The sequence below is a fragment of the Lampetra planeri genome, chromosome 51 (genome assembly GCF_965212315.1).
Source record: "Lampetra planeri chromosome 51, kcLamPlan1.2.h2, whole genome shotgun sequence".
In the NCBI taxonomy this organism is placed as follows: Eukaryota; Metazoa; Chordata; class Hyperoartia; order Petromyzontiformes; family Petromyzontidae; genus Lampetra; species Lampetra planeri.
The window spans coordinates 1,383,493-1,406,801 of record NC_136157.1 but is presented as its reverse complement, the minus strand read 5'-3'; the positions used below and the strand labels follow the sequence as shown (position 1 = coordinate 1,406,801).

Genomic DNA, 23,309 nt, shown 5'->3' with positions numbered 1-23,309 from the left:
TCGGTGACGTTAACCTGCGCGTGTGTTTGTTGACAGTTGCCAAAATGATACCGGGGAAATACCTCCATGTGATGAGAATGACAAGAACTTTTATGAATCGGATACGTTCTGTGGAATAATCACTGACCCTGAGGGTGGGTATTGCTCTCCGTTAAGTTCAGCTGTTAACTCGTAACTGCGCATGAGAATGGACTTCATTAGATTGCAGATATTGTGGCATTTCCACTCCATGGAGCTATACCCACAACAAGTTTACCTGTGTGATGGACATTCAATTCTAGTTGGAATAATGTTTTATTATTATTATCACTTAAAAAATATATAGATGCTACGACATTCTTATTACACGTATTTTTTCAAAACTCTTGCACGAGCCATGATGAAATTGTTTCTACAGATAATTAGCGTTCAAAGTTGTTTTGCTATTAATGGGAGCACAGTGCACAAACAATTTCACCGTTGCTGCATCAAGAGGAGTGATGTGCCGATGCCGCTAACACTGACATCGTATTTCTCGCTTCGATCAGGAGCTTTCAAAGAGTGCCACGCGGTGCTGCCTCCACAAGTCTTCTTCGACAACTGCGTGTTCGACCTGTGTGCCACGGACGGGGACCACGGCTCGCTGTGCCAGGCCCTGCAGGCCTACGCCGACCAGTGCGCCCAAGCTGGGGTCGTCGTCACGTGGAGGAACAACACCTTCTGCCGTGAGCGCACCGCCTGCTATGATGTCACCGCCACACTGATTGCCCAGCCATGACATTTGATTGTGATTTGATGGACGTGTGATCGTAAATCTGCGAATCAATAGAGGCCGAGATACACCACGCAATTTTGATATAATAAGTGAAATTCAAACCTAACTAGGGTTCTCCATTGCATGACAGACGCGTTGTTAATAGTGCGGGTGTATTATCCATGAATACTCACCATCTGCTTTACATTGGACGCTACAGATTTCCTGACATTTTAATCAAAGTGGGCTTTGGTGTGATGGTGTTGTTGAAATTTGCTAAATGTGTAAAATAATCTGCCAATTACTCGATCTGGATTACAAATAACAACATTGCTCTTACTGGCAGACTCATTCTTATGACAAGCTGGTGCTCAGTCACCTTGTGCTGCCCAGAGTCAGCTGCCAATATCCAGCTGCCTTTGAATATTTACACGATCTAACCCAAAAAAACTGTATTATGGATGATATTGGTCACGAAAGCCTACGTGTAAAACCGCCTTTGAATGTTTGAGATAATATGTGGCTCAAGGTGTTTTGAGTTTCTGAAGTATTTAAGCACCATTTGAAATCAAAAATTATTAAAGATTATTGTTGTGTGTGGCACCCACAGCATTCCCGTGTGAACCTGGCAGCCACTATGAGAGCTGTGCCCCACCGTGCCCGGCCACCTGCAGCAACGCAAGTCTCCCGGGTGGCTGCAACCAGCACTGTGCGGAGGGCTGTGTCTGTGACGACGGCTTTGTCCTCTCTGGAGACAAGTGTGTCCCCACATGGCAGTGCGGTTGCCTGGATAACAATGGCCATTACCATCCGGTGAGCTAAGCAAAGATGTGTACGTAAATACCTATCCTAGGCTTTGTGTTTGATACAGGCCAACACAAGTTTGAATCACAGTCAAAAGTATTCATGAGTTTATTTATTTATTTACTCGTCATCATAATAATAGCTAAAAGGTTAACTGAGATGTTTCTAAAGACATTGCATTTGTATCTCAGCTCGGAGAGAACTGGTTTGAGTCGCACGACTGCAGCAAGCGCTGCATCTGTGTCAATCCTGGCGGCAATGTGAGCTGTGACACCTGGGTCTGTAAGGACGATGAGATCTGCAGTGTGGAGGATGGCATCCTGGGCTGTCACACACAGGGTGAGTGCTCCCTACGTGACTTTTCAGTCAACATATAATGCTCTGAAACATTGTTCTCCAGGTCCAGATGATGACACTCCAAAACTGTACACTAATTCATCCAGTGTAATGCTGTGGAGGGGTTGCCTGGATAAAACTAAATATGGATAATTCAAAACATATAAATTCTACAAAAACATATTTCTTACTTAGATAGAATAGGGATGAATAAATAACAATGACTTCTGTAGCACCGTAACATAGCAAGCCATTGGAAGGTTGCTGAACAGAATGTATGTAGAATATGTTGTCTATCTTTAGTGTTTCATAAATTAAGAAGTATTTTTGCTGACATGTTGAATAATTGCTATAACCTATGCAATAATTAATCATGAAGCAGGGGTAGCTCGGAATTCAAACAGGCCACACTTTAAACTTAAATATTGTTTCACAATCATGGTTAACCTGCCCAGTCATAATGAGCGTTAACTGTATATGTGTCCGAATGATTATTCATTGTGTAGTGGGTCCAACTGAGTCGCAGACGTTGTTACTTTTAGAGGCAACACTTTTATTTGTAACACCGTAATACCGTAACACAAAGGGGTAACTGCCCCTTTACCAGACTACAGCGAGTTACTGCTACGGAGGGTCGATCCCTCACACCGGTCTACGGTTGCCTTCTAGGACAGAGAGCTTTAACTTGAGACGTAGGGCTTCCCGCTTGTAGATGTTGAGCTTCCAGCTTGTAGAATGCAGTGACCCCGGTCCCTTTCAGGGACCCGCCTTATATCCTTCTCTGGTTGGGGCCGCTCCGCCCTCAGCCCCGCCCGCCTTCCTGAACATTCTCGTTCCCTCTCGAACCTTCTCAAGATCTCTCTCCGGACACGTGATCACCCACCAGTCCCTCCACCCGGTGCCCCCTGTGTGGACATTTCGGATCACGCATCTACAGGGAAAAAATAGAGTGCCATGGCTCGGGGCAACCCTGCCCCTGGGCTGACACTCACCCCCTCCCCCTCCCACCTGGGGGAGCCCCCACCACATACTGTGTGTGGTGCCCGTACTATCCCAGTGCTCGCCAAAGCACCGCTAGGGCTGGTATTACACACAGCCACCCACACGGTGCTGTCCATGATGTAGGAACATCGAACGACATGACCCTTCCAGGCCAGCACCATACAGTGACATCCCCAATGTCACTACATCATCCCCCCCCCCCCCTTTTATAACATCCAGCCATCCCGGCTGTCAACTCCCCCCTCACAATGAACAATAAATGAAATGCAACGAGCAAAAAAAACACAGTGTGCCTCAACAATAACAAGAACAGAAATAAATACCCCAACCCACCTGTACAAAACTTACACTATATACAAATGTACAAACCAACAGGGAGAAGGGTTGAAACCAACGAAACCATAACCACACCATCTTAACATAAATATAAAAGAACAGCGTGAACCACGGGATCCACCATGAGCATCAGACCTCCCACCTTCATCGTGAGCACAATGGCAGCAAGGTTAAACCAATGACCGCCGCGACTTAGCGAGCGCGACAAGCAACTGAAAGCGTGGGAGCGAGTGTACAACGGAATCACAAAACAACACCATACCAACAATAATAAAAAACGCGGAACACACGGGATCCCCCATAACCATCACACCTCCCACCTTCATCGTTTAACAATGCACGCGAGCACAATGGCGGCCAGGATGAACCAATAACCGCCGCGACTTAGCGGGCGCGACCAACAACTGACAACGCGGGAGCGTGTGTGCAAGAGGATCGCGTACGAGTCTTTGAGCGGGTCCGTGATGCCGGGCCTTCCCCCCCACAGGGGAGGTGGCTCGCACCACTGGAGGACCCGCAGGGAATGTGTCAATGTTCCGCCGGACCCGGCTCCTCACGAAGTGCATTGATACATCCCCAGCAGTGGATTCTAAATGGCAGCTTGAATATATTTTAGCCTTTCACTTTGACAAATTCAAACTAAAAATGTGACATATTTGACAATTTACCATAAAAAGGTCCGCATTATTAAAACTCCGTATTAATACCAAATACACATTTGCATGAAATATTTTCCTCAAGTAATTCGCTATGTGGTATCATCTGAGTCAACACCAGCACCAACTCCATCAGCACCAGCTCCTCCACAATCAACAGATTAACTAGCAACTTAAATTCCAATACCAACAACAAAGTCACCATCAGCAATATCATCACCACCAAGTAAATCTCCCAAATATAGCACTTAATAGATTACTATCTGACAACATTCCACATGTTACTATGAATATTGGTTTAGCAACACTAATATACTTTTCTTATGAAATCTTAATTAAAAAAATCCTTAAGAGCTAATTGATGACCTGTCTATTACATTTCTTACATAATAAAGGCACCGATGCCCCATCATTATAATCATCATCAGCACCAATCCTCCAGCACAATCCACACCAGGTAAAAGCACACAATGCAAATATGACATTGAGATCACAGCACAATACATATGACATTGAGATCACAGCACCGTAACAATACATGATTTAAATTTCGATTTAAAGCTTTCGTGACTGCAGGGATTCATCTTCTTGGTTCTTTCGGTAAAGTCACGTAGAAGGGAAGTAATAAAATAATAAAAATAAAACACAATAAAATAATTCTCACGACGTTTCGGCCACAACGCAAGCAGCCGTCCTCAGGTGAAAATCAGGTCCGTCGAGGCGACAGAGTCTGACGGACCTGGTTTTCACCTGAGGACGGCTGCTTGCGTTGTGGCCAAAACGTCGTGAGAATTATTTTATTGTGTTTATATTTATTATTTTATTACTTCCCTTCTACGTGACTTTACCGAAAGAACCAAGAAGATAAATACATGATTTACCACCAAACATCAATGCAATGCAATCCTGCACAAATAAATCACTTCTTACTTGCGTGTAACATTCTCTATGTAATGAAGGTACCGAAGCCCCTCCTTTCGAATCAACACCAGCTCCTCCACAGGACACAGATTCACCACCAACTGTATTTCCGACATCGACAACAAAAACACCATCATCAGCGTCAACACCAAGTAAATGCACTCAATATAAGCATGAAAATACTACAACACTACATCAAGACATTTTACAATGAAGCATAATTAATTTTGCTGCAATAATAAATACAATTCTATTGTGTACACTCTTGCACTTAAAACCACACGCATAAACCGCTTTCAAAGATAATACAAGACAGAACAATAATTTCCCGAGACTCATTACAATTTTAATGCTGATGGATGTATTTTTCACAATGACGACTGAAACACCAAAAACCTATACATTTCCCTGCTGTGCTGTTTGCTATATATAGGCACCGAGGCTCCATCATTAGAATCAACATCAACACCAAATCCTTCAGCAGGATCAACAACAGGTAAATGTACCAAAAACAGATGACAATGAGATCACAGCACCGTAATTGTCATTGTGTTTATTTCTAACAATGCCTGATGGTAAATTATAATTTTTAAGGTTCACGATTATTATAAACATAAATATAATCCTTTACAAATAATTCAATTCTTGCCGGTAACGTTCTCTATGCAATGAAGGCACCGAGGTCCCACCTTTTGAATCCTCTCTGGCTACAGATGTACGAGCACCTGCATTTCCCACATCAATAAAATCACCATCAGCAGTGTCAACACCAATTAAATACGCACAACACACATCAACCTGCGATTACAGTGCTCTTAACTGTCACAGTAATGATGAAAGTATAATAAATTAGAGCCTATGGAAATAATATCATATATATAAAATGTTGCTTCATTAGGAATTATAAAATGGATATCAAGCTAAAGAATACATTAAACATATTAATGGTAGCATGCAATGAGACCATATTTGTAAAATTATTCCCCTGATAAACACACACATTTGTTAAATTGGTGTTATAACGCCTTATTTCCAGACGCATATTCGTTAAGAAATGTACATAGCCATTTCATGGTGCATGTTTTCATATCATCAATTGTTATGACTTTTAAACCTTTTGCACCACCCAGTTACACTTCAACTTTAGAAAATATATCACACAGCTAACCTGTAAATTTCAGCTGGTTTGATATTTTCTATCACCATAAACTTAATTACAAAATCCTGTCCCATAGCACATGACGACCATGACACACCGTGAACTGCCATCTTAGAATACCCAAACTGCTTTGCGCATCTGTCATGTCATTTGACATGGGAATTTCCAGATTTTGCTACGACCACTTGTGTTATTTCATGATTACCTAAACAAAAAAAGCGCAGGTTAACATCTAAGTACCCTTTATAATACAGGTGTAGTGTTGTACAGGCGGACTCTTCAACGGCTTTTGTAGCACACACCTTTATTTGTCTTATGAACACAGTCCCTATGCACTGAGAGGTATACGGTCCCCTCACCCGTTGCACTCAGAAGGTACAAGTCTCCGCACCCTACAGGCTACTTAATATCCCGCTCTTCAGTGTCCTCTGACTGGACCTAGGGGATGTCTCCCCGACCACTGGTTACACTGAACCCTTGCCCTTATAAGGGCTGGAGGGCTTGGTCCAGGGTCCTAGGCTTCTTCCGCCTTCTTGGATCTTCGTGTAGCCGAACTCCCCCAGAGCTCTGAGCGCTCTGACTTTATACTTGTTCGTGGCCGGGTTGTCCAATCCCCGGCCACCTTGTGGAACCCTGTGATTGGTCGTTCCCAATCTGCTTTTGGATCCCAATTCACCCTATCTGACCCTGACCGTTTGGTCGCGCGGGAAAGCCTTGTTTACGGTCAGCTCTCACAGCTTGTGAGACCCTGACCGTTAGTTTGAGCGGGAAAACCTTGTTAACGATTTGCTCTCCCAGTTTGTGAACATCGAGTAGTTAACTCTACTACATCACCCTCCCCTTCGGAAGCCTCAGCCGTCCCGGCTGTTACAAGCAGAAAAATCCCAATCAATGAACCAAAGTGTGTGCCAAAACCAACAAGAACAGGAACACCCACTATAAATAACCCCCCCCATCAACAACGCAACATATGTACATGGTCAGAATCAATCACAAATAACGACATTCGCGACGCACAACGCATGCAGCATTCAGCTGCCGCAAAAAAAATGATGGGCAATCAAGAAAAGCGACGCGATCTAGCCCGTGTGTATTTCGCGGGCCCGTCGTAGGGGATGGGTGCCCTTTTCCAGGCTGCAGGCTGACCAGGCATCCTGGCAAAAATGTCAGCAGGGGCAGGAGGCCTCTCTGCGGAGACCCTTGGAGCAGACGGGTCGGGCAGCCTGGCAAACATGTTGGGCGGGTCAGGCATCCTGGCAAACATGTTGGGTGGGTCAGAAGGTCTCTTTGCAGAGACTCTTGGTGTAGACGGGTCAGGCATCCTGGCAAACATATCAGGTGGGTCGGGCATCCTGGCAAACATGTTGGGTGGGCCCAGAGGCCTTTTTGCAGAGACTCATGGCTCGCCCGGCTCCCTCAGTCCCGCATCATCTGCGGGAGGAATGACACGTCTGCGCTGTGGGTTAGGTACTAACGGGGCGAAATCCGGCTCGTCGGGCATATCACACGCTCGGCCCTCGTGTTTTGAGTGTGACGCAGAGCCACGCAGAGCAACAAATGGCTTCAGACGAGAGGGGTGCACGAACCAGCGACGTCATCCCCAACGGATTTTAACACATTGTGGGCGCATTATTTCGACCACCTCAACCGGACCCCGCCATGGTTTAAGGAATTTAGCCGATGTGGACACCGGCACCTGGGGGCAATGAAGCCACGCCATATCACCTGGAGCCCACTTATGCACGGACGTGCGAGGGGCTTGCAACCTTGAATTAGCCCGCTGGCGGGAGGCGGAATTTTCAATCGCCGCATCACAAGCCTCAGACAGCTTTTGTAGGTTGAACCGCAAATGGTCAGTGAGCTTCGATGACCGTGGAAGCTGTTCTATCCCAAGCCGTACGTCAGCGGGGGGAATGGCCTCCCTGCCATACATTAGGAAAAATGGGGAGAACTCTGTCGCTGCGTGTGGCGCCATGCGGTAAGCAGCGAGGACCCCTGGGATCTGCAGGTCCCAGTCTACGTGGGATTCGTCAACCTGATGGCATAGCATAGAGGTGAGGGTTCTATGCAACCGCTCCACCATGCCATCTGTTTTGTTTGGGGGTGATAGGGCGAAGTGCGCACCTTCTTAGTGCCCAACAGGCGGCATACCTCACTCAGTAGGGTACTTGAAAAATGTCTTCCCTGATCGGTCAGCAACCGTTCTGGAGCGCCCTTGTCCAGCACATAGCCTTGAACAAAGGCGTCCACCACGGCTGCTGCCGACTGGTTGGGGAGGGCCCAGGCCATAGGCCACCGTGTAAAATACTCCACCCCAACCAGAAGGTACTTGTTACCACGAGGCGTTGTAGGGAAAGGCCCCAAAATGTCGAGAGCAACCAGCTCGTTCACACGGGATACCGTGATGGGCTGCAGCGGTGGGCATGCCGGCTTCATTGGAGGTTTACATTGCGCACATTGTGTGCAGCCCGTTAAAATATCAGTTACGTCGCGAAGCATGCCCGGCAAGTAAAATTGTAATCTTAGCAACCCATTGGTTTTGTGCACACCCAGGTGCGACAATCGCTCGTGTGCCGTGCACACAGCCGTACACCGCAAAGCCGATGGCACTACAATTTTGTACTGGCAAGAATCAGCATCCCAATGCATAAGCAGACCGCGGCGCATGGCAAAAGAGTTCGATTTACTTGAACGTGAGGACGAATCACATGTGCGACGACGCAGAGGCAACAATGACGCATCGTTCATTTGGTGCCGACCCCATTCGTCCAACGTTATCCCCAGCAAGTCGTCACTTGCTGGTGGATTTTCGTGGTCCGCACCCGGCGCAGGATCGGAAGGAAGGGCAGCAGAAACCGTTTCAGGAGGTGCAACCGGGCGTACTATTTGCGGTTTGCACCGGCCAGAACCCGTAAAACAGGCGCATTCTTCTGACGGGAGGCGAGATAGCGCGTCCGCATTATCGTGCTGTGTACCCTTACGGTAAATCACCATAAAATTGTAGTCCTGGAGGACTTCAAGCCATCGGGAGAGCTGGCCAGACGGTTGGTCAATGCGCAAAGCGTATTGTAACGCAGAGTGATCGGAGCACACGGTAAACCGTTGACCGTACAGGTATAGCCTGTATTGTTGTATAAAGTAAACAATGGCCAGCAGCTCGCTTCGGGTTACACAATAACGTTGCTCTGCAGGGGACAAAACCCTGCTTCCATAGGCAACCACCCTCTCAACGCCATCAACGATTTGGGACAGCACCCCGCCGATCCCGGTGTTACTGGCATCGGTGTCCAGAATAAACGGCTTTGCGAAATCGGGGTAAGCCAGGGGCGGTGCTGCTACCAGAGCGTTCCGTAAGGAGTCAAATGCGGCCTGTTCTGCGTCTCCCCAATGAAATTTCAGCCCTTTCGCTGTTAGAGCGTGTAGTGGCTTGGCGATTGTAGCGAAACCAGCCACAAAGTGTCGGTAATATGACGCGAACCCGATAAAACTGCGAACATCCCCAGCAGAGGTGGGGGTAGGCCATTGGCTGACACATTTAGTCTTTTCAGAGTCTGTGGAAATACCCGAGCGGCTGACTATGTGGCCTAGATAGCGCACAGACTCACGCAGAAGGTGGCACTTCTGCGGTTTGAATTTGAGGTCCGCAGCTCGCATCTTTTCGAAAACAGCGCGCAACCGTTCAATGTGTTCGTTGAACGTGCGGCCAAAGACGATAATGTTATCAAGATAGATGATTATGAAGATAGATAAGGCATGAGTCCCACTGGAGCCCAGCGAGGACCAGCTCCATGAGCCTCTGAAACGTCGCTGGGGTCGAGTGGAGCCCCATGGGCAATCTATTAAACTCGAAAAGGCCCTGTGGTGTCCGAAAATCAGTCTTTGGCTTTGACGCTTCGTCGAGGGGGAGTTGCCAAAACCCTGACAAAAGGTCCAAAGTGGAAAAATAACGCGCCCCTGCCAGAGCATCCAATGACTCATCCATACGTGGAAAAGGATATGCGTCAGCCACAGAAATTTTATTTAGGCGCCGAAAATCTGCCATTGTGCTTTTTGACCAGCACTATCGGAGCACTCCTGGGGCTGTTGGAAGGAGAAATGATATCAGCCGCCAGCATGTCGTCAACTGCCCATTTAACATGCTGTTTCTCCGCAGGGCTGAGCCAAAACGGGTTTTGGCGGATAGAGGCAGCGTCACCAGTGTCAATGTGGTGACGCAGCAGCTTGGTGCAGCCAATATCAAAATGTGATTTGCTGAACACATCCGAGAATTTCCGCAAAAGAGCTCGCAATTTACTCTGCTGTAACACGGATAAATCACCGGCATCCGCGCAAAGAGCGTCAATCCATCCCTCGTCTACGTTATGAGGGCGAGGCTGTTGACTGTTCGCTACGTGTCCAACAACCCCGGTCCCCAGGGGCGCCACCGTCGCATGAGCGAGCACTGTCCCCTGCGGAATGACGGTGTCGGACAGACCGACATTCAAAACTTGCATAAATGGCTCCCTGTCGCCCGCTACAAGAGTCTGTGCGGCCACCAACGATAGGCTCTTAACTGCTGTGTTGGAGGGTCCCAATAAAATTCCATTTACCGAGGCGGTGGGAGTGAGCGGTTTCTTTAACCACAAGGGAACGAGCATTTGTGCCCCTGGCGGAATGCGTACGGCGCAAGCCGCAAAAGCCTGTACGGAGGCATTTTCCGTCTGTGAATGCGTGGTTGCGGGTAAAAATGCCATCCGCCGGCCCGACGGAAGTTCAATACATCCCTGATCGATAAGGATTTTAATGGGCATTTTGGCAAGAAAATCGGTTCCCAGAAGGCACGGCACCGCAAGGGAAGAAGACACAAAAACAGGGCCGGCCAATTGAATATCACCAATGGCAATTTGCGCCAGAATTTGCCCGAGAATTCCTAGCGAACTTCCATTTGCGGCAAAAAACGGAACGGAAACCTTTTCCAATGATCGACATCGCACGGGCAGTATGTTGTAAATTAACTCGGAGATGATTGTGGTCGATGCACCGGTATTGACAAGCACGCGCACTTCTACCCCCTCGATCGAACCAACAACCACCGAGGAACCCGCCGTCGCTGCAACCACTCTATGGGCCAGCTCTGACCACTGCCCGGGTCGTAGTGGTCGTGAAAAGTCGCCCGAACGCCGCGCGTCATACGCCGTATTCCGAGCGAAGTCAATGGTGTGTTGTGGTGTGTATGAGGACCGAGCGTGAGGGGTGGCGCGACTCGCCTGGTTATGCTGCGCCGCTCTGGAAGCTCTGTAGTCCCGGTCTCGGGAACCGGAGAAGCGGCTGCGAGGTGCACGGCAGTCGGAAGAAACATGGCCTCAGCGGCCACAGTTGAAGCACGTCACGTCGCCGCGGGGGAAGGACCGTCCCCGCTCCCGGTCGTCGCGGCGTCCGATGCGATCCGGTAATCGCTGGAGCGTCGTGCTAAACATCGAGAAGACTCGATCTGGAGAGCGAGCGTTGTCCCTGCTGGCAGGCCCCACTATCTTAGCCGATGTGGTGATGGTCTTGTCCTGGTCGAGCATCAAGTGAGAATGAATGCTCCGGGCAGCTCGCAGTGAGCACATATCCTCATCATCCACGGCCTGGATGACAAGGCGCAGTCCCCTCGCCATCTCCAACAGCTTCTGTAGGACGAGTGCGTCGATAGCCTCATCGTCCATGCGGGGGTAAGCCGCTCTTGCCATGGCGAGTAGCGCGGTGCGGAACGCCAATGGCGACTCCCTTGGCTTGCACCGTCTCTCGTAGAACTGGTGGCGTGTGGCGGAAGGAGGTCCGTAGACATCGGACAGCCGCCGAAGTGCTGCTTGTAGTGTCGCTCTTTGTCGCTTGAGAATGGAGATGAGTGCAGCGAGAGAGTCGTCGTCCAAGGTGGCTGGCAGTGCACGAATGGCTTGTGCATCCGACCAGCCCACCATCTCCTGGTGGCTGAGGAAGCGACGCTGAAATGCCGCCCAGTCGCCCCCTGTGGACGAGAATTCGCGAAAGACAGGCAGTCGTTGCTGTAGAGCAGCTGTGTCGTCGTCTTCATCAAGGTCGGACTCGGTTCCAAACGCGGCGATGGCTTGGTCGACAACATGGACTGTACGGCATCGCAGCCGTGATGACACGGTGTTGCTGGAGCGTCCTGCAGAGGCTGCGTCATGGTCTGATGACGCGGTGTGCCGTGATTGGCCCCCGGAGGTCCCAGCATGCACATGGCTTCCGCCTCCGGCGGAACCACGTGACCCATCGGCGGGAAGGTCAACCTCTTCCGGGTTTGCGATGGCGGAAACGTTCGCCGTCGGCCGCTCCTCTCCGCCCGCAGCCCCCAGGGTAATTTCCTCCAGGATGGCTGCTGCAGCATGCAGTAGCTGGGCGAGACGGGCGTGAGCAGCCTGGATGCCGTCGTTCGCGGCGGTCGGCTGCACTGCTGGTGGTGGGACGGCTGGAGACACGCCAGCGTCTTCAGCGCAGCACTCAGCACCCACGGGTGAGTCGGAGCTTGCATCGTCGGGACTTCGCGTGCGGTTCGTTCGTCTTGTTTTCATCTTCTGACACCAAATGTAGTGTTGTACAGACGGATTCTTCAACGTCTTTTGTAGCACACACCTTTATTTGTCTTATGAACACAGTCCCTATGCACTGAGGGGTATACGGTCCCCTCACCCGTTACACTCATAAGATACAAGTCTCCGCACCCTACAGGCTACTTAATATCCCGCTCTTCAGTGTCCTCTGACTGGACCTAGGGGATGTCTCCCCGACCACTGGTTACACTGAACCCTAGCCCTTATAAGGGCTGGAGGGCTTGGTCCAGGTTCCTAGGCTTCTTCCGCCGTCTTGGGTCTTCGTGTAGCCGAACTCCCCCAGAGCTCTGAGCTCTCTGGCTTTATACTTGTTCGTGGCCGGGTTGTCCAATCCCCGGTCACCTTGTGGAACCCTGTGATTGGTCGTTCCCAATCTGCTTTTGGATCCCAATTCACCCTATCTGACCCTGACCGTTTGGTCGCGCGGGAAAACCTTGTTTTAAAGTCAGCTCTCACAGCTTGTGAGACCCTGACCGTTAGTTTGAGCAGGAAAACCTTGTTAACGATTTGCTCTCCCAGTTTGTGAACATCGAGTAGTTAACTCTACTACACAGGTATCCATGGATTTACGATAGGGATGCGTTCTTCAAAAACAGGCATAAAACTAAATTTCGAAAATCAGAATCACTTTTCCCATCCATTTAATAAATAAAAAAAGTTAGGGATGTGTTTTGGACAATCATTGCAACTCTCCTCCTAACCTAAAAAATACACCTATATCACCCTTCACAATCCAAACAATAATAAAGAACATGAATATAAAACGATTGAATATTAATATATTTAAAAGAATGAATATTTTCAAGGAACTCACGAAAAGATATGATTGTTGGAATGAACAGAAATATGATGTGGAAGCGTTACTGTTGCACTGCAGGGATAGCCGTGACACTGTTGCGGATGGATGATGCAACCTCGCTGGTACTTCTTGTTTGAGCTCATGGCACATGCTGTTCGAAATTTCGTTAACGCAGAATTCGATTTCGTTGTGTCAAATATTCGAAAAGGTTCAATAATGAAAAGTGTCCATAATTCGTTAATTATGTAAATGCGACATTTCGTAAACCAAACATTCCTCCCATTAGAATCGACGCCAGGACCAACTCGTCCGCCAGCAAGCACGACCACGACCAATACGACAGCAGTTCCTCCAAGTAAACACTGCACACACAGCACCCGCTTTGGCATATGCCAGTTACTGAGAGAGTGCCCTTATATAGAAATGGATAGGTTGATGGCTTTATGTATGTGGAAAATATTTTTTTCAGTATGCATATGTCTGTTGAGGTTGAGGTGCGAATGATGACACGGACGCAGATCTCCGTAAGGGCTGATGCCAAGGTTTATTAGGGGCTCCGCCTAGGAACTTATTAAGGGCTTACGCCTAACATTGGAGGGGTTAGTATATTTCTCCCCAAGGGAAGGGTACTGGGAATCCTAACACCCCCCGGCTATCTGGGCTCTTCCCATTGCACCGGCCGAGGGCTCAACCAACATCGGCCAGCCGGGTGAAGCAGCCACTCTCGCCTCGTGTTGGATCACCCTACCCTGGGTCCCAGCTTCCACCCTCTCACGTTCCCGGCTCTGACGAGGACCTTGCTTTCGTCACGGGTCCCCGCTTAAGTACCCCAGGGGGACATGACATCACCGTCCTTCCCCCCGTGCATGACGTCACTTCTGTGACGTCACTGCACTGGAGGTTGAGCATGACGTAACGTCATAACTACCCCTCTACATCACCTCCCCCTCCCGTGAAAAAAACCAGCCGACCCAGCTGCAACTATTACGTGAGCGGAGTCTACCCGGTGGGAAGTCCCAACGACAAAGAACGCAAGTGACACATGTGTGGAGAAAAGACCGGCTGCTAACGAACACAAGACTAGGGCAGCACGGAACAAAATACAGTCTGGAAGGAGTCACCACTGGGGATAAGGTAAGTGGTGGCAAGGCTGGGTAGGAAGAAGACGGCCCCACAAGCTGTCAGCATATGCGTACGCCCCTTGAAAGCGTGCCCGCCGCCAGCCCGCACCCTCGCGTGGCATTGGCCGCCGAAGCCGGCGACGCACTGGCCGACGGCAAGCCCGCCAGCACATGGACAGGGCGAGGCGCCGCCGGCGGCATAACCGGCGGGAGCTCCGCAGGCGCCCCCAATGACAGGCCACTGCCTCCTGCTGCGTCGGCCTTCGAGCCAGGTGGTGGTCCGGAGGGAGACAGGGCCGCCGCCGGGACATCCCATGGAAGGCTCGGCGCCAGCGGCATCACTGGCGGTGGCTCTGTAGGCGTACACACGGGCAGGGCATTGTTCTTATCCCCACGACCCCCGCGGCCCAGCTCATCGGACGCATCAATTGCCGGCTGCTCCGGGAATGGGGATGAATCAGAGAGCCCAGGCGGCACCACCCACTTGAGCCGTGACAGGTGCACGATTCAGTGGCGACGGCCCCACCGAATACGGACACATTGAGGCCGGCGGACCTCCACGACCTCGACAGGGCCCTGCCACGGGCGATGTAATTTAGGGGACGTACCCACCGGCACTTGAGGGCAGTGCAGCCATGCCAACTGACGCTTTTCACATGGCAGGCCAACAGCCTGGTGTTTGGGCAAGCGCTCCAGAGCCGCCTGCCGCACCTCGCACAGCTGATCGAGCGCGACCCTCATTGGGACGGGAACAGGCAAATCTTTCTTGGCAGGTCCTAGTTCCAGTTGGATGTGCATCGGGGGCTCGGGATCCCTCCCATACATGAGGTAAAAAGGGGAGAACCCCGTCGAGGCATGAGGAGCCAACTTGTACACGGCCAGCACCCCTGGCATGAACAGATCCCAGTCTGATTAGGACGTGCTCACATGATGGCACAGTATGCACGTGAGCGTGCGGTTCAACCGTTCTACCATCCCATCGGACTGGGGGTGGTAGGGAGAGGTGCAGACCTTCTTCGTCCCAAGGAGGTCACAGACCTCCTTGAGCAACCGGGATGAAAAATTCCGCCCCTGATCAGTCAGGAGCTGTTCTGGCGCCCCCTTGTCGAGAACATATCCTTGAACGAATGCCTCGGTGATGGACGAGGCCGATCTGTCCACCAGAGGCCACGCCATAGGCCAACGCGTGAGGTACTCCACTCCCATCAAGAGGTACCTGTGGCCCCGTTGGGATGCAGGGAATGACCCCAAAATGTCGAGTGCCACAAGCTCATTAACACGAGAAACCCGGATGGACTGCAGCGGGACCCGATCCTGACCAACTGGGGCCTTCCTCCACGCACAGTCATCGCAACCTTTCAAAATAAGGGCCACATCATCCTCCACACCCGGCCAATAGTAGTCCCGTTTAAGGGTAAACAAGGTCTTGTGGTAGCCGAGGTGCATACGTTTCTCGTGAATGGCCCGGGTCAACTTACCTCGCAAGCCAATGGGCACAACCACACAATAGCGGTCCAACTGAGCATCCCAACGCATGAGGAGGCCGTCATGCACAGCGATCACCGGGGCAGCCGACGGAGCCGAGCTTCGGGCCTTTGACCCAACACGGCGTCGCAGCCTCAGCAGAGAGGAATCTTCCATCTACAGCTTGGACCATACTTCCCAGGCGAGTCCCAGGCCGAAATCAACAGGCAACGCCACACCCGGATGGGGTGCCGCTTTGGCCGACGCAACTAATTGGGTCGTGGTGTCCACTATGGCCTACAGCGGCTGGAACCCAGGGCACAAGCGCACCCACCGTCCGGCAGCCTGGAAAAGCCATCCGCATTCCCATGCAGAGTCCCCTTCCTGTGGATGACATCGAAGGGGTACTCCTGGAGCACCTCGAGCCAGCGGGACAGCTGACCCGAGGGCTGATCAATTCGCAGGGAATATTGCAGGGCCGCATGGTCGGTCCGGACGGTGAACCGGCAACCATACAAATACAGCCTGTACAACTGTACTATAGCCAGCAGCTCCCGCCTGGTCACACAGTACCGCTGCTCAGTGGGGGACAAAACACGGCTACCATAGGCAACAACCCGCTCTACCCCATCGACGACCTGAGCCAGGACAGCCCCAATACCCATGTCACTGGCATCGGTGTCGAGGAGGAATGGCTGTAAAAATTCTGGGTACCCCAAGGGCAGCATGTCCGCAAAGGCCGCACGGGCATTCTAGCCAAAAAATCGGCCCCCAAGAGGCATGCTATGGCCAAGTTCTTGGAGACCAAAATGGGCCCCATCAATTCAATTTTGCCGATCGCTATCGATGCAACGACGTGGCCCAAAATGCCGAGGCTCCTTCCGTTGGTGGCCACGCAAGCCCCATGAACCGGCCGCAATGGCCCCACGCTGCGTGGTAGCAAATGAAAAACGGCCTCCGAGACCATGGTGGTGGAGGCACCCGTGTCCACCAGGATCCACACCTCGACCCCCTGCATGCGCCCCACAACGGCCGAGGACCCCGCAGTGGCAGCCACCACGCGATGCGCGAGGGCCTTCCACTGGCGAGTCCATCTGGGCCACCCAACCGACGGGCGTAACCGCGCGAGACACGAGTCCGACCCCCTAGAGATGACCCCTTGAGGATGGTCCCTAACCCCGCTAGATGCATGAGGTGAAGGGAGCTTCCATGCGATGGATGCGTCGTGACTTGCCTGTGGCCCCGAAGGTCCCCCCATCGGAGAGCTGCTCACAGGAGGAGAGGCCTTGACGAAGGCCCCGGGGGCGTTGTTGCAGCCCCGCTCAAAGTGGCCCTGCTGGCCACAACGGAAGCAGGTGACCTGCCCCGCGGCCTACGGACGAGGAGGACCCGCCCGCCACCGCATTTGGCCGGCGTGTAACGCCACCCCTCCCGCGGCGGTCGTAGGCTGCCATGGCCGCGAGGGCGTCCTCCCCCCGAGGTGCCACCGCCGCTGCAGACTCCAGAGCCCCCACGCACACTGCCACCGCGGGTGGCCATCGCAGCGCAAGATGCGCTTGAATATTTTGCGCGATGGCCAACGATGTTATCTGGACTCCTCGGCGATGGACAGTGCGATGCCCTGCTCCCCCACGAGTATCAACAGCCGCTCGAGAGCCAAGGAGTCCCCCTTCATGGCAAACGGCATGACAGGGCGCAACCGGCGCAGCCGCAGGTGAGCCGACCATTCCCCCGGCCCGGAGTCACCCACACTGGCGGCCACCGGCGATCCCATGGCCGCAGCCGCGGTGACTGGTAGCTGAGTCCCAGCAGCCCCGGCGCCCAGAGGGGACGTCGCCGCGCCACGGCTGCTCACGGCGGACTCGCGCTCACGTCGGCGGCGACGCGCGGAGTAGCGGCGCCCATGGGCGCGGCCATGACAGGTGTCATGGCGGCGACTTCTGCCGTCGCATTAGCAATGGCGCCCGGGCCTGGCGTCATGTAAAAAATGGTGTTCAATGGTGGTGTCACGTTAAAAATGGCGCCCACTCGCCGCGGCGCATCCATTGACGAGTTGGCGCCAAGTTCGAACTTGGCGGGAGACGCAATGTCGTCCAACTTTTTTCAGAATCGTCGTCCACCGTGTGTGTGCGCACCCCCACCTGGGCCACCGCGACGGTGAGCTGCGCCATGGTGAGCTGGAGCAGCTCCAGCTTCGCAGCGATGTCGCGCCAAGCGTCGGATGGCGGCATCTCCTCCGGCTCCGACCGAGCCGTCTCCGCGGGGCGCATCTCCGTGGCCCCAGTCTCCGGGATCGCCGACAGATTTTCGAGACGCAGTCCTCTTCACTGGCCTGCACCCCAGGCGTGGTCTTCCGTCTCGCGCCGGACTTGGACATAGCGGCGAGCGCGTAAACCACTTCTGGCACCAGTTGTTGAGGTGCGAATGATGACACGGACGCAGATCTTCGTAAGATCAGACGCCAAGGTTTATTAGGGGCTCCGCCTAGGAACTTATTAAGGGCTTACGTCTAACATTGGAGGGGCTAGTATATTTCTCCCCAAGGGAAGGGTACTGGGAATCCTAACACCCCTAAGCTCTCTGGGCTCTTCCCACTGCACCGGCAGAGGGCTCAACCAACATCGGCCGGCCGGGTGAAACAGCCACTCTCGCCTCATGTTGGATCACCCTACCCTGGGTCCCGGCTTCCACCCTCTCACGTTCCTGGCTCTGACGAGGATCTTGCTTTCATCACGGGTCCCCGCTTAAGTACCCCAGGGGGACATGACATCACCGTCCCGCCCCCCGTGCATGACGCCACTTCTCTGACGTCACTGCACTGGAGGTTTAGCGTGACGTAACGTCATAACTACCCCTCTACACGTCACTTGGAAAATAATTGCAGTAAGTTGCGGTTTGTGTCAGACCTGATTTGATCTGAATCAAATTTTACAACTGATCAGATGGTCAAATCCAATTTTATTGTCCGAATAGGATAAAATTATATCCCCAGTTTAGTAACAAGGTATAAATTACTGAATAAACATTTTTAAAATTTCAAAATGCGATAACTTTGGTGGGACACAACCAAAAAAATCACACCAGAATATATGTTTATCTTCTTATATATAAAAGTCTCCGTGCGCTCGCGCTTGCGGGGGATTTGGCTCTCGGACGGTGGTGTTTAACACTGAAATAATTTGCCAGGCGGCACGCCCTAAGCCCCGTGGTGGGTATAGGCCAGGGGTCGGCAACCTGCGGCTCCGGAGCCGCATGCGGCTCTTTTGAACCTTGACCGCGGCTCCGGGGCGGATGCTAGCGAGGGGAGGAGGCGCACTGTGACACCTGCTCTGGCGTTGCCGCTGCTGACAGGTCGCCGCTCCGCTCCACACTGCCCGCCCGGTGACAGGCAATAACGTTGCCGTTGCTTTGTCACATGTTTGGAAGAAGTAAAAACCTTCCTGGGCAGCAAAGAGCTCACCTTTGCTGAGCTGGAACAGCCAGAGTGGCTGGAAAAATTACATTTTATGGTAGACATGACAGCACATCTAAACACGCTAAATACAACCCTTCAGGGGAAAGGAGGCACAGCCCTGCACATGCTGGAGGAGGTTTTGGCATTCGAGCGCAAGTTGACAGTGTTTGTCAAAGATTTACAGAGAGGTACACTGTCTCACTTTCCCTCTTTGAGAGAGTTCAAACAAAGTCATGATACGATAAATTTGGAATATTTCAAGTCTGCAATCACCACAATGCAAAGTTCGTTTGGGAAACGATTCTGTGAGTTCAGAGAGGAAAAAACTACATTATCCTTCCCTGTCACTCCCCTGGCGATCGATCCATCCCTATTGAATATGACTGCATTTGCAGGTGTAAGTCAACCTGATCTTGAGATGGAACTGGCCGATATAGCCGACAAAGATATATGGGTGTCCAAGTTCAAATGCTTGACCGCTACTCTTGAGGATGTTGCCCGTCAGAAGGCCATTCTGGCTCAGAATCATAAATGGAGTGATATTGAAAACCTTCCCAAACAGGACAAACTTGTATTCGAAACATGGAATGCCATCCCCAACACTTATATAAACATGAAAAAGTATGCATTTGGAGTCCTGTCGATCTTCGGCTCCACATATGTATGTGAGCAGGTCTTCTCCAACATGAACTATATTAAAAACAAACATCGATCACGCCTCACAGATGACAGCTTGCAAGCCTGTGTGAAAATGAAGGTGACGTCTTACAGCCCTGATGTGCAGACACTGTGCACTGAGGTTCAGGAGCAAAAATCCCATTAACCAGGTAATTTAGCTATTAATTTGCAAAAATATATTTTACATTGTTAAGTGAAAAAGTCCTTTTTTTATTCAGATTGACAGCTGACTGCACGATCCTGTATATAGCAATAAGGTAAGAAACAATATATGCAGTGTTATATTTGTTTTAAATGTTGCAATGGTTTTGCGGCTCCCAGTTTATTTTTTTCCTTCGGAAACGGGTCCAAGTGGCTCTTTATGTCTTAAAGGTTGCAGACCCCTGGTATAGGCTATTCCGTTTTCCCTTCCGTAAACTTTAAAGTAGTTTAATTAACACATTTGTGCCGTTTCTATTATTCATTATTTACTTATTGCACGACATCAGCTGTTCCAAGTGACGCCAATTGTGTGGGGGGGCGGACCCTGCCAAGTGCTGCGCGTTCGCTCCAGCTCACGGGAGACATTTTCTTTTACGCGTTTTACAGTCAACACATACACACATGACGCTGCAGATATTTCTTCACAGTGTCATGTCCTCTTCGCCCCCCCCCCCCAACACGATGCGTTCAGTTTATACTACAGACTCCGTAGATAATAATATTTTACTGCTTACATAGCATTATTCTTGCACGGGCGGCGGGTGTTGGAGAGGGGGTAGCGGCCCAGCCCCTAGCCTGGCAACGTGCCAACTCCGCGCCTCGCCAATGTAGGCCAGGACGGGGGCTACGCATCGCACAAGGCCTCAACACGCCTATGCTAAGGACAAATGTCCTTGCTTCTTACGCTAACAACTCAAGTCCATTGTTTATTATTGTTAAACACTTTAGTTGACAAACGTTACAATAATAATGTTTGTGTGCAGATAAAAACTCAGCTTCATTGTTTACCATTATGAAACAACTTCACAGATGTTACAATAATTCCGTTTTTGTGAAGATAACTACTCAGGTTCATTGTTTACCATTATGAAACGAGTTGACATGTTACAATAATTATGTTTGTGTACACAAAACTCTTTTTGGATTTTTGGGTTGCTCAATTTCCCCTTTTTTATGCGCTTTTATAACGCTGCCACGGTCTACTGCCAGTCTGTCATTTCTGCTTATTTCTTCAATGCATTTCTATTGTTTCCATCGCTCACGTCACGCTATTTACTCATACATAGTACTGCGATACTGATAGCTGTGCCATCATCGGGGATTGCTGTTCCCGTCGATGTGTGTGTGTGTGAGTCCATGTGTGTGTCTTTGAGTCCATATGTGTGTGCGTGTAGAGCCATGCGTGTCTTTCACTCCATGTGGGTGTCTTTTTCGAACGGACAACGTCAAAGGTGTTTATGTGTGTGTGTTAGTCCATGTGTGTGTGTCAGTCGATCTGTGTGCGTGTACGTCGATGTGTATGTCAGTCCATATGTGTGTGTTAGTCCACATGTGTGTGTAAGTCTATACATGTGTTTGTCACTCGATGTGTGTGTAAGTAAATGCGTCTGTGTGTTAGTCCATATGTGTGTTAATCCATGTCTGTGTATCTAAAGTATATATCTGTGTGTCACAGTCCATATGTGTATGTGTGTGTAGGGCTATGTGTGTGTCAGTCTATGTATGTGTAAGTTCATGTGTGTGTGTCTTAGTCCATATGTGTGTGTGTGAGTACATATGTGTGTTTACGTCAATGTGTATTTTAGTCCACGTATTGCTGTGTGCGAGTCGGTGTATGTGTGTGTGTCGCTGTATGTGTGTACGTCGATATGTGTGTGTAACTCCATGTGTGCGTATCTCAAGTACATGTCTATGTATGTGTGAGTCCATATGTGTGTGTGTCTGTAGGTCCATGTGTGCATCTTAGTCCATGCGTGTGCTTTATTGACCTGCTCAAGGCCTATGATACCATCAGTAGGCCTGGCCTCTGGGTTGCTCTTCGTGCTTTCCGAGTCCCGAACCCACTCATCACCATCCTTAAGGATCTTCATGATGGTGAGCGGCCCCGCGTCTTAACTACGTGGTCGTGAGTCAGAGCAATTCCCTTTACACCTTGGGGTGCAACAGGGATGTCCTCTGGCTCCCACATTGGACCACGTAGTTCGTCGAGCCTTCAATGACTGTACCGGAAGAATTCCCATCTGCTACAGATACAATGGGAGGCTGATCGATGCCCGGGTGCGGTCAAGGGATGGCTCCCTATTGCTCAACCACGTTATGTATGCCGATGATCTGCTAATGGCTGCTCACTCAGAGGAGGAGTTCCAGGTGCTGCTGCTGAACCTGGAGCTTGCCACCAACAGGTGGGGCCTTACCATCAGCCCAACCAAAGCTAAGCACCTGCCTGGCTATTTTGTACCATCGGACACTCCACCCCCACAACTCCAAATTGGTGATGGGCCAGTTGTGGAGACAGTGGAGAGTTTCCCTGGGCAGTGTGCTAATGACCGGCTCCGGTTTAACAGCAGAGGTCTCACTCCGAATCAGTCGAGCTGCAGTATCTTTTCATTGGCTGCGTAACGCTGTGTGGAAGCTACCTGGTCTATCACTCCGTACGAAGCTTCAGGTGTTCTCAGCCACGGTCATTCCCTCCCTTCTCTACGCTTGCGAAACTTGGACCCCCCTAATGGAACATCTTCGCCAGTTAGAAACATTTAGGCTGGCCTGCCTACGATCCATCCTGGCTTTAACCAGGCTGCATTGTGTGAGGAGCTCACAAATCCTTGAAAGATGTGGACAAAGTCCCATCGGTGACCTCCGGCAGGCAAGGCTGCGTTGCCTGAGTCATGTAGCCCGCATGGCCAGCCACCACATGCCTAAACAGCTTTTGTTCCGCCGGATCGAGGGGGCTAAACGGGTGCGGCACGGGCTGGAGAAGACATGGGAGTTATGTGCTACAGGAAGACTTGGAGCTGAGTCCACTTGCGGATGACTGGTACCAGCCATGTCAAGATCGGCCACTGTGGAGGAGGCTCCTGAAAGACGCTACTGGCCAGTTGGAGGCAGTCACCCTCCAACAACAACGGAGGGCGGAGGAGCCACGCTCACAACAACGAGCGGAGCGCCGGGTGGCTAAAGCACAGAAAGTTGCCACAGTAGGGACCACAGGTGCTGCATCAGCCAGTCGTCTCAGTCAGTCGACCTGTGCCATCTGGGTTTGCCCCGTGACCTC

General features: G+C 51.1%; 1 protein-coding gene across 11 annotated transcripts in view; it reads left to right on the top strand.

Moving 5' to 3' along the window:
- LOC144734432 (zonadhesin-like) overlaps positions 1 to 23,309 on the top strand; it is a 138,692-nt gene that overhangs the window by 39,048 nt on the left and 76,335 nt on the right. For 6 of the 11 annotated variants that reach the window (XR_013588508.1, XR_013588510.1, XR_013588509.1 and 3 more), the window contains 7 exons: positions 37 to 134; positions 528 to 704; positions 1,344 to 1,546; positions 1,729 to 1,876; positions 4,827 to 4,940; positions 5,222 to 5,284; positions 13,626 to 13,694. Coding sequence is in view for 8 of the 11 variants with exons in the window: in XM_078616627.1 (XP_078472753.1) it covers positions 37 to 134; positions 528 to 704; positions 1,344 to 1,546; positions 1,729 to 1,876; positions 4,827 to 4,940; positions 5,222 to 5,284; positions 13,626 to 13,694 (872 nt within the window). In the remaining 3 variants the exon portion in view is untranslated. The remainder of the gene's footprint in view (positions 1 to 36; positions 135 to 527; positions 705 to 1,343; positions 1,547 to 1,728; positions 1,877 to 4,826; positions 4,941 to 5,221; positions 5,285 to 13,625; positions 13,695 to 23,309) is intronic. The other 5 variants (XM_078616622.1, XM_078616620.1, XM_078616621.1 and 2 more) reach the window with 5 other exon arrangements.